Genomic DNA, 17,300 nt, shown 5'->3' with positions numbered 1-17,300 from the left:
ATCAAAATGCAAGTCAGTAAAGCAAGTGAAGAAGTTAATTTGCTTTGAACATAGGGAGATGCTTGATACATGTTAAGTTGGAGACACATAGGAATGATTGGGGACATTCTCAGCCTGAAATGCCTAAAGGCTGCAAGTTGGATTGGGGTGGTGGTGCATTAAGGTGAAAGATGGTACCAGTGTTTAGATTTGTTTTTCAGTCACAACTGGGCTAAGAGATATTTGCTTGCATTTGATAATGAGAGCATTATTTTTAGGTAAAATTTGACTGCCTGGCATGGGGCAGCTCTAGTATTTTAATAGGAAGCAGCATTGGGCAAGGATTGGGCTTCATTTTAGGGGAACTTTCTGTGGTCCTTTTTCCTTGAATAGTTGTTGTGTTGATAGGGATTTAGGTATTATCTCCCAACAATATCTATTTGGTTTTAGTTGTGTCAGAGAGCTGTGTTGTGGGTTTAGGCATATTATAATATAAAGGATTTTTGTAGAGAGAGTGAGGTACATGCCAAGAAATAGCCAAAACCTAAAGGTGCAGAGTTTTAGAAACTAGGGAATATTGTAGTAAAACCTTATGTTTCTTTGTATTTTATGAGGTTGGTCATTTGGATACATCCTGTTCCATGTCTAGCATAATACTAAGGGAGGATTTGGTGAGAATGGTAACTGGTCGAAAGAAAGAGCTTGAAAGACTTCCAAGGGAATCTTAAAGGAGGAGCACTCTGCTTCTGGGATATTTTGAAAACTCCTTAGGTCTCTTTCTTGAAGAATGATAAAGAATAACCAGATATTAGAATGACGAATTGTCTACCCTTGAGTGATATGATTGAATCATCCCAATTTGATTGAATCATCCCATTTCCTCCATGATTTTCTCCTTATCCTCCTGGCAGTGGCCAAACACAGGTCTCCCCCCTGCCCCTTCTTCTCCTACTTACCTATTGTCATTAATTTTTCAAACTTTGCTAATCTATCCTGGTCACCTTTCTGAGAAGATTCTTTCAAAAGGTTTACGCTCGGGAATGGTATGCACCCATGTTTCTAGCCTTGCAGTCTGCCTTGCAACTTCCAGGACACGTGTGTGTGTCTGTGTGTGTGTGTGTGGTGTGTGTGTGTGTGTCCCCTGCCCCTTCTTCTCCTACTTACCTATTGTCATTAATTTTTCAAACTTTGCTAATCTATCCTGGTCACCTTTCTGAGAAGATTCTTTCAAAAGGTTTACGCTCGGGAATGGTATGCACCCATGTTTCTAGCCTTGCAGTCTGCCTTGCAACTTCCAGGACGTACGTGTGTGTGTCTGTGTGTGTGTGTGTGTGTGTGTGTGTGTGTGTGTGTGTGTGTCCCCTTCCTATCATGCCCTTTTATCTTTTTAAAAAATATATATTTATTTATTTGGCTGAGCCGGGTCTTAGTTGCGGCATGCAGGATCTTTAGTTGCGGCATGCGGTTCCCCGACCAGGGATCAAATCCAGGCCCCCTGCATGGGGAGCGCAGAGACTTAACCACTGGACCACCAGGGAAGTCCCATGCCCTTTTATCTTAAATTCACTTTGGCAAGTCATGTGGATTTCTGATTGTAGTCCTACTTATACTTTCAAGGCCCAGAGAGAACCTCGTTTATTCTGAAACTCCTAGGATAGTTTGCAGTCTCAATAAGTCTTATTTCAGGGCCAGGCTTTCCAAGGGGCCTCTTTTTTCTCAGAAAGGCCATATGCAACAACTCTCTTGCTCCTTCATTCAGAAGTAATTATTTATCAGGCTTTGAGCTAGGTGCTGTGAGGGAATCCAGAGATAAATCATACTCAGGTCCTACCCACAAGCTTATAAATCAGAAGGGGAAATATGGTAAGAAATACATAAATAATGATCATATAAGGTAATGTGGTGAGGGCAGGAAGAAGTACAGATTAAGGGCTCTGAAGGTTTACAGGAAGGAGTGATCACTTGAGGTTATTTAGAGAACACTTGTGGAGAGATGGCAGTTGATTTGAGCATTGCAGAAGTGGCCTTTTCTTGGTGGACTTTGATTCTTCCCATTTTAGTTTTGGAAAGCAAACTTTTTAAAACCAGAAAAATTAAGAGATAATGGGAATTGAGATTTCTTATAGCAACAAACATTCAATATTTCATCTGGTCCTTAAGTCTTTATTAAATAGTTAAACAGGCAGTCTTATTCAAGTGTTTATAATCTAATGACATGAATAATAAATCTAATATTAATTATGAACTAAATCTGGGAAATTCTATTTTGCATTTTTCATAAGAGTCGTCTAAGCTAATGCGGCTTGGTCTTACTATATATAAATAGCTTTATCTCATGATAGCAATAGCAATTTAACATGGAATAAAAAGGATCCTGGAATATAAATCTCTTTCTTACTTTTAAATACATATCTTTCTTATCACTCTAGAAGATGAACCTGGCATATTTGCCATGGGTTGTAGATGTTGTCAGTAGGCTACTTCTGTAGCAAAGTCAATTCAGTTGCAATTTATGTATTAATTATTAAAATAAGTGATAAAATTAAGGTTACTTTATATTTTTTAACTTGTTGGGTGTTTGGTGAGCAAAATTTGTTTATGATTAGGTTTTATTATTTTAATGTTAAGTTTTGCCACAGTCAGAAAATATTGAGAACACCAACTTGTTTTCGTAAGATCTGTTGTGTGAGATTTGATCTAATTTTTAAAGCCCCACGTGAAGACTGGATCTGCTTTGGGGAAAGCCTTTTGAATAAGAATACTCACTTTCTAGGAATTTATAGTAACAATTTATGTTCTTCCAAGAAATTTTTTTTTTTAAGATTTATTTATTATTTATTTATTTTTATTTTATTTTTGGCTGTGTCGGCTCTTAGCTGCAGCACGCAGGATCTTTGTTGAAGCATGCGGTATCTTTCATCTCGGTGCCCGGGCTTCTCTCTAGCTGTGGCGTGCGGATTTTGTCTTCTCTAGTTGTGGCACGCAGGCTCCAGGGTGTGTGGGCTCTGCAGTTGTGGCGCGCGAGCTCTGTAGTTTGCTGCACGCAGACTCTAGTTGAGGCGCGCGAGCTCAGTATTTGAGGCGTGCGAGCTCAGTATTTTTGGCGCACGGGCTTAGTTGCCCTGCAGCATGTGGGATCTTAGTTCCCTGACCAGGGATTGAACCTGCATCTTCTTCATTGTAAGGCAGATTCTTCATCACTGGACCACCAGGGAGGTATTAAGATAATTAGCTACAGATCATGATCTCTGTGCAGAGATGCTAGAAAACATGCTCCAAACCATTTTCTCTTTTTCCTCATGAGAGGGTCTTCTGTCCCTGATGGAAGTATAGTACCTTTGTATTTTTGGAGTCAGGAATTTATGAAAAGAGGTTTCTCAATGGAAAAAGCGTAAAAGTTGTAACTCTAAATCGAAAGCTGAAATGATCCTTTGTTTGTAAATTCAACTTAGTGTAAAGAACAGTGAGAGTTGTCCAAAGATGGAAAAGAATGCCTTACCAGTGAGCCAGTTTCTTAGAAGTATAGCGGGAGGAGCTCATGTTTAAGCTAAATGACTCCTTAGGGTGGTATTGAGGGAGCTGGGCAGAGCTTGAAGTAGAGCTGTAAGCATCTTTTAGAGGAGCTGGCCTGGGTGGTTCTTAATGCCTTTTTTCCCCCAGTTTTAAACTTCTGTGATGCAGTAAAATGTAAAGGACATCATTACTGACTTGAATTTTTTTTGCCATTATCCATTTATGATTTTCTAATTCAAACGGGTCTCTCAAGTTAAAAACTTAACATATAATACATTTGTCAGTTCCAGAAAGATTTGTTAACTTCTGTTCTGTACCCAACCTCCACTCTGACAGTGTGTGGCTCTGAGCCAGCCAATTCATTCATAATCTATTGACTGCGCAGATGTTTGGGAACTGATTGAGCCAGCACATCCTTAGTTGGGGCAATTCAAGATTTAAAAGCAGACTGTGCACAGATGGTTTTAAAAATGCTTCTTGAATTGTGTACCTTGGTAATGTTTGTGGGAAGAGATCAGAGGACAATCAAAACTGGTTACCAACTTTCCAAATCTCACAGGACTTTGCACTCAAACTAAACCTACTCATCATTAGCAAGTTATACAGAGATATCACATTGGCAATTGTGCATCTTCCTCCTTTGACCATAGCAGTTTTCATGGCAGATTCTGCTAAGATCAGGCATGTACAGGGGTCCATACAATGAAAGGTTACATTCTTTTTAAAGTTTTTTGATAATTATTTTCATTTCTAGAAAGATTTTATTTGCCCCATTTAAAAAGGTTAGAGTCTCACTCTCATCATTGTCATGAGTACCTCGTAAGAATTTATTAATAAAAATAAATAATTAAGTTTCTGTAGATTACCTTGGTTTCTTTGTTCTCAATACATCTAAGAGAATAGTGTATAGGCCATGTGCATATGGTGATAAGTGAAAATGTCATGGGAGCTGAGTTGAGAGGATCTTACTTGGTTATTTAGGACTCAAGATTTTATCTAGTCATTTCCAACCGTGATTCAACATTCTTCAGTTTAATTCCCTCCAGAAACTCCAAGATCGTCTTGCTTCCTAGCACTTAGAGTTCCTGTTGATGTATAGAGCTGCTTGTAGGCCTCCAGCACCAGAAATTGGCTCCAAATCTTTTCCCATTACATCATCAGCCACTAATGTCATTACACCAGAGTGAAATCTGCTTTGAAGATTGTACTCTTGTTTTCCTTTCATTTCTTTCCTCTCATCATTTCCTTTAGAAGAAAAAGGGGGAAAAAAAAATTAGAGACCTCTAGGACAATCCCAGGCAAACATTTAAGAGTGAATCAAACATCCTCACCTCATAAACCTAGATTTATCAGCCTTCATTCCATTCTGCTGGTAGAGAATGATGTGCCCAGCATGCATCCACATGAAGCCTGGAAAGTAGCAATTTGGTCATGTGACACCGGGCTTTGGTGCTTTTCTTTCAGCCCTTCAGAATTAGTTCTTAATGACTTACATAGCTGTCCACCAGCATCCTGTCACTGGCATGTCAAACCTTTTCAAATAGTTTCCCAAAATAGAAATTCTTAGGACATCACTAAGTTTCTTGCTCTTTGTGTTTAATTAAACTGTTTCTTCGTTGTAAGTATTTGCCAGATAAGCATTTAAGCCATCTGGAGTTTTTTACTCCCCCCCTGTAAATCTTTTAAGACATTACAACGTTATCTATATTTATAGCTGATGTGGGGATCCTTATTCATCTTCCCTCCCGCATCACAAAGCAATTGACCAGCTGCAAGTTCTGACTCTCTTTTCTCTGTCCTAAATTTAATTCGTAATGTTTTTCAACCATCTTTAAAGCTTCCAGTTGGTGGTGTGCTTTGTTTGGCTTTGTGCCTAACAGTATGGTTCAGGTAAGGAAAGAACTGGGAAGTGATTTCAGTTTGGAGACTTTGTGCCATCCACTCAATTATTGGCCTAGGCTTCAGTGCTTTTGTGTCCTTTGAGGCAGATTAGCTTGAGATTAGAAAGAATAATAATCATCAGTAGCCCCAAAGAAATGGGACCACAGTGTCTAAAACAAAGGAATAAACTTGGCTCTTATTTTTTAAGACTTTGGGTTTACATTTCTGTACAGTATTAATCACTGAGGACCCTTAATGTATGTGCTGCAGGCTGTGGCATGGAGTGTGAGAAGCCACATAGAACTTGAAAAGCATTGGAGAGAATGGCATTGAAAAGTATGGACCAGACTAGGGCAACCAAGTGCCTTTTTTTCTTTCCCCTCCACAAAATAAGACATTAAAAGTCCTTGATTCACATTAGGATTTGAGTTTGGATTTCTAGCAATTTTAGATTTTCTGCTTGGAGCTCCTTGTTAGTCTCTGCGGTATGAGCTGGATAGAAGGGAAAACTTTCCTCCTTATTTTTTGCTAAGACTTAAGTCGGTGTGAAAAACCCCTTCAGCACAATTCTGTATACCTTCTCAGGCTGAGAAATTGAATGAATTAGTGAAAACATCCACAAGGAAAGCTATAAATAACCTGGACAGAAAGTCTGACTTTATTATTTCTAATGTATCTCATGTATGTGTTTGTTTTTAGTTGTCAAAATGTCCACAGAAGGAGGATTTGGTGGTGCTAGCAGCAGTGATGCCCAGCAAAGCCTACAGTCCTTCTGGCCTCGTGTCATGGAAGAAATCCGGAATTTAACAGTGGTAAGGAATAATGAGAAACTTTTTTTTTTTTTTCCATAGAGAGCAGAAAAATAATTTATTCCAAAGGAGGGCAGAAATAAGAAATTCATCCTGAAAATATACTTTGGTATAATTCTGGTGGGACAGATTTTCCCTCTGGACATGTTCTCCTACTGACTGCCCCACTGGAGTCTTACTGTCATGTAACAGTTTTTAAACACTTCGCTGATTCTCATGTTGTGAGCAGGCAGGAGCCATCTTCAAATCCACAGTTTCCAAGGAGAGAGAAATGTTATTTCTCAGAAGAACAGCACTTTCTATCTCCGAACAGTACATAAACATTTTATAGAGGCAGCACAGTTTAGATTCAATAGGCACATCATTCATCAAAGTGTAAAAAAGGTGACAGGAAAAAATACTGCATTGTAGAATAAGATATTCAAATGTGGTGGGAACGTGTAAGGCAGCTGACAGCCAAAGTGGGCGAGTCAAGGAAGGTGGTCTGGCTATGGAGGTGATTTTGCATCTAGAGGAGTTCTCTTCTTGACAAGAAATAGCAGCAGACGGAACAGGTCACCAACATGGTGATGATAACTCCCCGGATGGGACCCTTAGGGATGAACCAGGGCACGAGGAAGCCGACGAAGCCCCAGAACACTCTCATCACGATGAGAGGCACGGTGAGGCCAGTATACACCATGGTTGCTGTGGGAGGTGCCAGCCCCTGCCCGGCCGCCTCACTGTGGTCCCACCCGGAAGTGTCAACCAAGAAACTTTTAAAGAGTGTAAAAGCTTTGAGATAAATAACCAAAACTTAGGCTAAAGTATTTTTAATCTCAAGCACATTTACAAAAATATAGTTCATTTCTGACCTTTGGATAGGAAAATGAAAATATAATTTACCTTAGGTGAGGTAACTACAAGGATTTTTTTAATATCTTGGTGGCTCTCTTTAGGCATGTGGATGTATAGTGGATGCTTTGACTTGGAGATACTTTAATGTGAGGCAGATGTTTTAGAGAATGCAGAAAAGCAGAGCTTACTTTCCTCCAGTAGCTGTAGGTCATTTCTTAAGCCTGATTTAGTGGCCCTTCCAAATTTCTAGGACCTGGTGAAAACTATTGGGCAGTTTATTCAACAACAAATCTATTGTAAGCAGGCACTCTTTCCAGGTGTCAAAAGATACACTTAGATTGGGGTTTCTTAACAGCCTTATTGATATTTGGGGCCAGATAATTCTTTGTTTTGAGGGGCTCTTCTGTGCATTGTACGGTGTTTAGCAGCATCTCTGGCCTTTAATCAGTAGATGCCAGCCAGTAGCACTCCCCTTCCAGTTGTAACAACCAAAAATTTTGCTAGACATTGGCAAATGTTCCCTGGGGGCCGAAATCATCCCCTGTTGAGAACCTCTGACATAGAAGAATCAAATAAAACCCTGGCCCTTGAGGAGCTTACAATGTAGTAATTACAACCAGTCATTTATTTGATAAGTATTTATTAAATAGTTACTGAGTCAGGCACAGTGATGAATCTGAAGCAGTAAAAGTCAGAGTATGGTGTCATATCCTTAATGAATAACATTCCATTTGGTGTCATTTCAGCAAATGCTGAAGGAGCTCTCTCTGTGTTAGATGTGTCATTCCTGCCCTGAAGGTATCAGTATTAGCATCCTGGCAGAGCAAACACTGGATTCCTTCTTGATGTAGAACTCATGTTGCAATTTCTTAGAGTTTTGGTCCTTAACCTCTGACATACGTAGTCAGTTTATTTGTTCACTCGACAAATACTTAGGCACCTACTATGGCTATGCTAGTTACTGTGGATCCAATTGTGAACCAGACAGACGGAATCATTGCACTCACAGAACATGTATTCTGGTGGGAGAGACAGACTATAAACAGGTAATGAATGAATAAAATAAACAAAATAACTTACTGTGATAAATGCCCACTTGACTTCAGGGGTAGAGAAACTAATTTATATTCTGAATGTACCTGTGGGTCATGTTTGTTTATATGGGGGATTTTCAGCAGTTGAACTTGGCTTGAGCTTTCTCGGAGTGGCCTGTGTTCACAGGTGGGTTTCCACTGAAAAATCATTCTTTCTCTTCTGCAGTCTAAAGGTGGTAGTTATCTGTACTATCTTAGATATAAAACAGAAGGAAGGAAAAAAAATGAAATTATAAAGTCAAAAGTGGGGTATTTTGTGCATGTTTTGAGGGGATAATCTCATGGTTAAGCTTATCAGGTTTTAGTGCTGGGATCAGCCTGGTGTAAAACTAGTGCCCTCCTGGGGTATGGTGGGACTAGGCCAGTGCAGCAAGTCTGTCCTCCAGCTTGAGCGCAGAAAAAAATCCAGGATCAGGCGAGCGGTCAGATAAACTCTGGAAGTTCAAATTCAGCACCTAGCTTTTCTGTATTTTGTTGGACTTTGATTTTTGATTTTTTTTTTTTGATTGTGATAAAACGACACAACGAAATTTACCATCTTAACCATTTAAAAATGTACAGTTCAGTAGTGTATTTACATTGTTGTGAAACAGATATCCAGGACTTTTTCATCTTGCAGAACTGAAACTTTATACCCATAAAACAACCACCACCCACTTTTCCCTCTCCCCAGCCGTTGGTAATCACCATTTCTACTTTCTGTTTCTGTGAGCACTCTTAAGTACCTCACATAAGTGGACCCATACAGTATTTGTCTTTTTGTGCCTGGGTTATTTCACTTAGCATGTTTTCAAGGTTCATCCATGGTGTAGCACGTGACAGGATTTCTTTTCTTATTTAGGCTGAATGATATTTCCTGTGTATGTGTACGTACCACACTTTGTTTATCCATTCATCTGTCAGTGGGCATTTGGGTTGCTTTCATTTCTTGCCTATAGTGAATAATGCTGCAGTGAACAGGAATGTGGGCTTTGATTTTTATCCTACTTGGTTTAATTTTCAAGTTTGATCGACATCAGAGCAGATCGTGGTGTTGACCAGCTTTTTGTCGCTAGACACCTAGTCCTTCAGAGGTTAAAAATGGATTTGGGACTTCCCTGGTGTCGCAGTGGTTAAGAACCCACCTGCCAATGCAGGGGACATGGGTTCGATCCCTGGTCTGGGAAGATCCCACGTGCCGCGGAGCAGCTAAGCCTGTGCGCCACAACTAGACCCTGCGCTCTGGAGCCTGCAAGCCACAACTACCGAAGCCCGCGCACTTAGAGCCCATGCTCCGCAACAAGTGAAGCCACCACAATGAAAAGCCCATGCACCACGATGAAGAGTAGCTCCTCCACCACTCGCTGCAACTAGAGAAAGCCCACGCGCAGCAACGAAGACCCAATGCAGCCAAAAATAAATAAATAAGTAAATAAATTTATTTTTTTTTAAAGTGGGTTACTTTGAGGGATTCACTTTAAGTTCAAGTTTTGTGAGTAAGGAGAAAGAAGATCAAGGAGGAAAGTCTTGTTTAATCATTCTCCTATTGATGGCTAACTAAAATTTTCCTCCTGTGTACCCCTGAGAAAAGACTCCTAGACTGCTACCATCGTATCTCTTACATCAGATGCTTAGAATGATGTTTGGCATATAATAGGTGCATGTTAAATATTTGAATGAATCACATTCCTCCACTTCAGATTTAGCGTGAAGCAACATAGTGCCAGGTTTGAGTGAGAATGCCATCCAATAAAGTCCCTTTGTAAAACTTTTATTTTCCCTCTGCCTATGGCACACGAAGAAGGCATCTGCTTCTCTGACTGCACTTCTGCCTGTGTAACGTAGCTGATGTTTTAGTGTTTAGTCTGTGCCTTTCCAGAACTCAACAGCACTTACAACCAGACTTCCTCAGATACGTCAGAGCTTCCTCTTAGGTTGACATCTCAAAGTGTCTGCCAGATTTTTTTTTTTAAATCCATATGTTCAAACCATCCAAACGTAAGTAAAACTTGTGAGAATACTCATAAGGTGGTGTGGTCTCTCTAAGACTGGGACAAAGATGTTCCAAAAACAAGTAATTGAAGTTTGCTAGATGATATAGTTCATGATGTATTAGAGACATTGGCCCCAGTCGTTTTGGTCTGTGTTCTGCAAAAGCAATTTGTCTTTCATCTCAGCTTGGCCATCAGGCTCTCCTCACTCTTGAAAGCTCTGCATTGTCCATAAACCCAGATGGTGTTCAGCTGGAATTGAAGTTGGTTAAAAATCATACCAAAATGATTGTACACCAGGATGATTGTGTAAAATACTGTATTCCTGCTTAGCAGAACTCTGGGAACAATAATTAATAGACTTCTTGGCATTGAATTTTACCCTTCTAGACGTCTTTGAAAGGGGGGAAGAAGAAACTAACTTTTGTCTTTTGCGGGGCAGGTGGGGAGGCAGTAATGCTGAATCTTAAAGAAAAATCTAATCCTCCTTTAAGCTCCTTCTGTACATCCCATTTAGCCTTCAGTCAGCTGTAATTTAATGCTTAGGTCACTTTCTTTTTTTTTTTTGTTTGTTTATTTGCGGTACGTGGGCCTCTCACTGCTGTGGCCTCTCCCGTTGCGGAGCACAGGCTCCGCGGCCACGGCTCACGGGCCCAGCCGCTCCGCGGCATGTGGGATCTTCCCGGACCGGGGCACGAACCCGTGTCCCCTGCATCGGCAGGCGGACTCTCAACCACTGAGCCACCAGGGAAGCCCAGGTCACTTTCTTTTAATCGCCAGTTATATCTTTTCATTCTTCAATGCCTCCAGATTGGAAGATGATATTTCCACCATTACAGTCAAATCAGATAACCATTTAAACAAGAACGTGGAGGTAAAGGTTGGTGGACTGTTAAAAAATAGGTCCTGTGCTGTTTGAGCTCTTCCTCTAGAGCAGTGCTCAGAATTTATTGTCTATATGTGAACAACATAAGGGTCATGTTGAAATACAGATTTTGATTTAGGAGGTTTGGATTGGAGCCTGAGATTCTGCATTTCTTTTGAGTTCCCAGATGATGCCATTGCTGGTCTAGGGACCTCACTTGGAGCAACAAGGCTTTAAAGTAGTGGTCCTTAACCCTCACCGTGGATTACAGTCACCAGGGTAGTTTTCAAAAACTGTGATGCCAGGACTCCACTCCCTAGAGTTCCTGATTCACTTAGTCTGGGGTAAAGCCCAGACATCTTGTTTTTCAAAATCTCCCCCAGGTGATTCTAACATGTTGCCAAGGTTGAGAATCACTGCTTTCGAGAGGATAGAATCTTGACTTTGCCGGAGTGAGTGCCTGACTAGGTAGGCCTGCAAAAGATTTCTCATCATTATTTGAAACTGTGGATGTTCTTTTGTGCAGCCTGAGACCCATTGACTTTTCTTTGGCTTTGAACTCTCATTGAGTGAATTCAGACTTCTTGAAATTTGGCAATTTCAGTTGGCAGCATTTTTAAGTGTAGTTCTTTGGTTGTGGTCAGGAGCACGAGAATGTTCTGAGAGAGAATCTGCTCTTCTACCATGCTGATGTCACTCCCAAGAGTAAAATGTGTTAGTTGTTCTTCCACTTGGATTAGCATCAGGAGAAGAAGTTTAATGTTACTCATGTCAGTTGCATGGTTTCCAATGACAAGGGGAGCATTGACTTGAAAGCCAATTTACTGATCGTGAAGGGGCTCCCCTCTCCAATAAGCTTGTCATAAACCCTTACATGTGACTGGAAAGCTAGGCTGAGATTATAGAAAACTGGACTGTTGTCAGCGATAATGAGCCACACACGCACATCTGAAGATCCTTTAAGATCTCAAGGTTTGGGGATCATGAGCAAGTTTCTCACAAAAGAAAAGGTTGGTGGGGCTTAGAGCAGAGCTTTTTGTAAATTTCTGCCTCATTTTACACCTCATCAAGGTGGGGATGATATCCTTGACCTTTTCTTGTTTTTTCTTTTAATTAAAGAATAGTCTCGTAGAAATTCTAAAAGTAATATTTTATTCTTTCAAGTTAGGGAAGGAGGTCTTTTTATTACCTTTGGGCTTTAGTTAAGTAATCTTAGAACAGTCTTGTGGGAATTACATTAAATAACCAAGCCAAATGAGAGCACACTTGCAAGAGACCTAAATCTTGTGGTCATAATCTTGTTCTTTGTGTATCATCCTGGGAGGCCTTCCAAAGGAATTATCATCCTTAGTATTCTCTTTGGCATTTCTGTTTAACATCATCATTTTGTGTGATATGCCACACAAGAAGGAAGACCAGTGATTGATTTCTGTAGTTAAATGTTTTTTTAAAAATCCCTTTAGAGTCTGGCCCCAATCCAGCATTCCCTTTCCTGCTGTTCCCCTCTGTACTAAGGTTGAAAACTTAAATAGGCCAGGTTTTTTGTCTCTGTGCTTCTGTGCATGCTGTTTTCTCTGTATGAATAACATACTTTTCCAGCAAGCAGATTTGCAGTATCCCTAGACATAATTCAGATTCAGCCCCTCTGTGGAACATTTGCCAGTTCCTCTCGCTCACTCCGGCGCCCCACACCCCCCATTGCCAGCTGGTCATTTCTTTCTTTTCCATGTGGGATTTTACACCCTCATTCTAGTATAGGATAGGGGATTATAATGTTCTTATGTGATAGTCTCTAACAATTAAACTATTTGGCTATTCAAAGGTAAGAATATATTTGCATCTTCCACATAGTAGTAGGTATCATACATTTGCTGTTAGTTGAGTTGCATGAAGTAATAAATGAAAAAGGAGGAGAAAAAATAAGAATAGTATGTGTCCTGCTGTCTCCTTTTGGTGAAACTTTAATAAACTGGACTTCTAAGCCTCTACCACTCCAGGGTTAGATTTTTAGAGGCTTATGGAAAATGCTGATACCTAATTTGGAAAAGGAAAAGATGAAAAATTAGTGTTGGAAATTTGTAGAGGTGAGTGGTAGCCAAGCAGCTTGTTGGGTTTGGGTGGAGAAATTAGACGTCTTGGGACTTCCCTGGCCGTGCAGTGGTTAGGACTCCATGCTTCCACTGCAGGGGGCATGGGTTCAGTCCCTGCTCGGGGAACTAAGATCCTGCTTGGCGCCCGGCATGGCCAAATAAATAAAGTAAGTAAGTAAGTAAGTAAGATGTCTTGGTGTACATTTTATCCTAATAGTTGCTCTTCTGTATTCATAAAATAGATTCTGGGAAGGCTGGTGATGTTTTTCCAAAATGCCCCACTGCCTTCTTTGATGTATAGTTGAGGTTTTCTGTTGGTCTTGGAAAAGAAAGTTCACTAATGCATGTTAATTATACCAAATCTCAAATAAGAGCTGCTTCCTCCGTAATGTGATGATGTAAATTCCCAGGTGAGCGTATTGGGTTTGATGAGTCACATTTCAGACCACTTATAGAATCAATCATTTGACACCTAGTCCCAGCAGGGATTTTGCTGATTTTAGCTAATCTCTGCCTTTGCACCTTTCTCTTCATTGCAGCTCTGAAACCCAAAATTGATTTTTATTTCTAGAATTGCATCCATCATTGGCCATGTGTTTAAATACCAGTAGTATCAAAATAAAATGAAAAAGCGCTTAAACTGCAAGTAATTGAGTAGTGCTAATCGAAAATCCCTTTCCTAAATCCTATCCACAATAAAGTTAAATGGTTTCTCCCAAGCTTAGTCTTGTTTGTTAAGAAAAAATTGACAGGGCTGTTCCTAAATGACAGCTGATAAATTCACCCTCACCCTTTTTCCATACTCTTCTACTCCCACCCCCACCCCCAAGCAGATTTTGGAGACAAGGCCTTTGCTGCTGTGATGGGAAAGGAGCTCCTCCCCGATTTCTGGTGTCACATTAGTGCAAAGGTCAGAAATAGGCAGTGCCACATTGGCTGATGAGAACAGTCACTATGGTCAGGTGCTGCTGGCACTTGCCCTTGCAGTCCTTGATTAGAAGGAAGAAGTGAAGGAAAATCCCTAAGACAAAAATCTCATTTTAATCTGCATGCAAGCTGGTAAACTTTCTTGGGTGGGGGGGAAGACACGTATAATACATCTCTATATCGTGCTGGCAAAGAATCTGGTATTGTTTGGGGACACTTTTCATGAGGGCACTGTTAGAAGCCATCGTAAGTTTATCCTGAAACCCTTTGTTTGAAGCTCTGCATTGGTTAAGAAGTGTTTTGCCTCTAGAGCTTGTATTTTGTTAATTTCATTTGTACTTCCTCTCCTGCCATATTTTCTGAAAGGAGGGACTAAACCAATCAGAGTGTTTCATGCTGCCTGTCATGCCCTGTTGATTATTCCTACCATTTATGTACCTGTTGTTACTCATTTCAGAAAGATTTCCGAGTACAGGAACTCCCACTGGCTCGTATTAAGAAGATTATGAAACTGGATGAAGATGTGAAGGTGAATTCACATTCATTTTCATTATTCATATTGAAAGTAAAACGATGGGAAAATTATTGCTCATTTCTCTAGAGCTCAAAGTTTAAGCAAAAATGAAAATAATATTGTCGCTTTTTTATTTGGATCCTCTCTAAAATTGTTATGTGAGCTAAAATTGAACAGTTTTAATTGTTGTATGGTCTTCTCTGAAAATTGGGGATATCCTGTTTTCCAGATGTTGAAAAGATGCTGAGTATTTGCTTTTTGAATCGCCCAATTCTTTCCACTATGTAGTGTGAACATGTATCATCACATCAACAGGACAGTGACGTCTTCCTAGCATCTTATTGCAATCTCTAGTTTGTTGATCTGAGCTCTACGAAATGTTTGATGATGATATTGCACTTGTTCTAACTTTTCAATCTGTGAGTTGTTTCACATGATTTATACTTGTGAGAGGATTTACTTGGGGGTGGCCTTTTCTGTATTCCTAGGAGTCCACCTCCTGTTACAGTTCTAACAGGAAAAGAGCAACTGTCTCTCTTTCCACTCAAAATTGATAGTCTCTTGTATTTGTGTGGAAAGCTAACAGTTTACCACAGTTTTCCCTTTTATTAGCCCACTTCTTCCTCATAGTAACCCTGTGAGATTTGATAGGATAAGAATTGTTAGTTTCACCATTCTATAGATATGGAAATAGACACAAAGAGGTTGCAAGTGGCTCACCCAGAGTAGGAGAACCAAGATCCCAATTCTCACCTCCTGCTTCCTTAACTCCAGAGCTCTTCCCGTGGCTGTATCCTGCATAGACCACCTCACCAAGGGTTCAGAGCTTTGTTTGACCAAGAGTTTGAACTTAGAATTCCGACTTGGCAAGGCAGCTTGCATTACTTGAGCACTTACTGTGTGCCAGGCCTTGTGCTGGGTGCTTTTATATATATTATCTCATTTGATTCCCACAGCAACCCTGGAAGGTTGTTATCCTCTTTTTCACTATGTGAAAAATAAAGCCCAAAAGGATGGGAAGCCAGAGATTTTCCCTAAATCCATTGGCTCTCATACGCATTATCTTTCCCCACGTTGTCTCCCTTTGGATTAAAACCTAAATCCTACCACTTACTGGCTCTATGGCCATAGGCAAATCATTTCATCTCTCCTAAACCCTAGTTTCTCTGAAAGGCTATTATGAGAGAAAGAAAATGCATGGTAGGTGCTAGAGAAATATCCTTGTTCCCTCTTCCCTTCTTCTGTCTGCTACCTGCTTTGTCCCTACTCGTGGATTTATTTTACCTTGGAATCTTGTAAGGCTACCACCTTCTTGTTTTCTAGCCCTTGCCCCATAGCCCAAGAGCAGGACATGAGGTAAGGGACGAACTGACTGGTTTGAATGACTTGCTGGTGATTGACAGGGAGGGCCTACGTCTGTTGCAGATGATCAGTGCAGAAGCCCCTGTGCTGTTTGCCAAGGCGGCCCAGATCTTTATCACTGAGTTGACTCTTCGAGCCTGGATCCACACAGAGGATAACAAGCGCCGGACTCTTCAGGTAATATTGTAGAAAATTAGGCAAGAGCTGCCTTTGCCTTCTTCTGTTGCATGGCTTTGGACCAAAGTTTTTATTTTTCCTTGGGACTCTGTCAAGCTGATATGTTTAACTGGCATCTTCCTCTACTGGTGGGAGGCAGGCAGACCATATAGCCAAGATAGTCTGTATTTCCCCACCAAGAATCTTAATTTCCAACTCTCCTGTTTTTCACAGCTCAGTGACTGAACTTTGTACTTGGTGAGCTCTCACTATAAACAGAGGCTAAAGTGGTATTTATCTATTTCCAGATCTAAACAACTTCTGGTTGGAAGCCTTGAGAGACTCCAGAAAAGAACAGTCCCAGGAAGAATAGTCTCACTAACCTCATTAGCCTTTTTGTTCCTTCCCTGCTTTCCTGGGAATCCTTTTCTTCTTCTTTCATGTTTCCTTTTTTATTTTAATCCAGCAAATCAGCATTGATGTTGTATGAGGACCCCTTGGTCATTGGCTCTAGAGGCCCTCCACTCAACATCCAGGCCCTAGTTGTTAGAGGAAAGGGTTCCCAGACATAAGAGGAAGGGTGTGACAGATACAAGAGTGACAGTATTTTAACAACAAAGCCAAGGAAGTAAATTACGCTTTCTGTTTCCCTTTATCTCCAAAATTGAAAATGCATGCTTTTATTCATTTATCTTACAGATATTAAATGAATACCCACAATGTGCCAAGCACTGTTCTAGGCCCTGGGGACTAATACACAAAACAGACAAAAATTCCTACCCTTGGGAAGTCTATATTCTAGTGCAGCTAGACATTGAAAACTTATTTTATGCTGTCTTGAAGGAAGTCTATGAATCTAGAGAAATCCAATTAAAGCTACCTTCAAGATCAATTCAGATTAAAAAATAAAATGGGCAAAGCCCTTGAACAGGCCCTTCAAAAAAGAAGATACCCAGATGACCAATAAGCATATGAAAAGGTATACAACATCATTTGTCATCTGGGAAATAAAAATTAAAACCACGATGAGGTACTGGTTTACACCCACTACAATGGCTAAAATAAAAAAGACTGACAATACCAAGTGTTGCCAAGGAAGTGAAGTGACTGAAACATTTATTGCTGGTCAGAATGTAAGGTGAGATCACCTTGGAAAACTATTTGGCACTTTCTAATAAAGTTAAACATGTTCCTTATTCTAAGACCCAGCCATTCCACTCCTACGTGTACACCCAAAAGTGTGGACATTGTTGTATTAGAATGTTCATAACAACCTTGTTTATAATAGCCAAAAACTGGAAAC

At 40.3% G+C, this 17,300-nt stretch overlaps 1 protein-coding gene across 6 annotated transcripts in view; it reads left to right on the top strand.

The window, feature by feature from the left end:
• Nucleotides 1–17,300, top strand: part of NFYC (nuclear transcription factor Y subunit gamma) — a 64,569-nt gene that overhangs the window by 27,316 nt on the left and 19,953 nt on the right. For all 6 annotated transcript variants that reach the window (XM_024125422.3, XM_007108027.4, XM_007108025.4 and 3 more), the window contains 3 exons: nucleotides 6,073–6,185; nucleotides 14,423–14,494; nucleotides 15,905–16,018. In XM_024125422.3, coding sequence (XP_023981190.1) covers nucleotides 6,081–6,185; nucleotides 14,423–14,494; nucleotides 15,905–16,018 — 291 coding nt within the window. In that variant the 5' untranslated portion in view covers nucleotides 6,073–6,080. The remainder of the gene's footprint in view (nucleotides 1–6,072; nucleotides 6,186–14,422; nucleotides 14,495–15,904; nucleotides 16,019–17,300) is intronic.

Source organism: Physeter macrocephalus, chromosome 3 (genome assembly GCF_002837175.3).
Source record: "Physeter macrocephalus isolate SW-GA chromosome 3, ASM283717v5, whole genome shotgun sequence".
Lineage (NCBI taxonomy): Eukaryota > Metazoa > Chordata > Mammalia > Artiodactyla > Physeteridae > Physeter > Physeter macrocephalus.
This window is presented reverse-complemented; position numbering and strand designations above follow the sequence as displayed.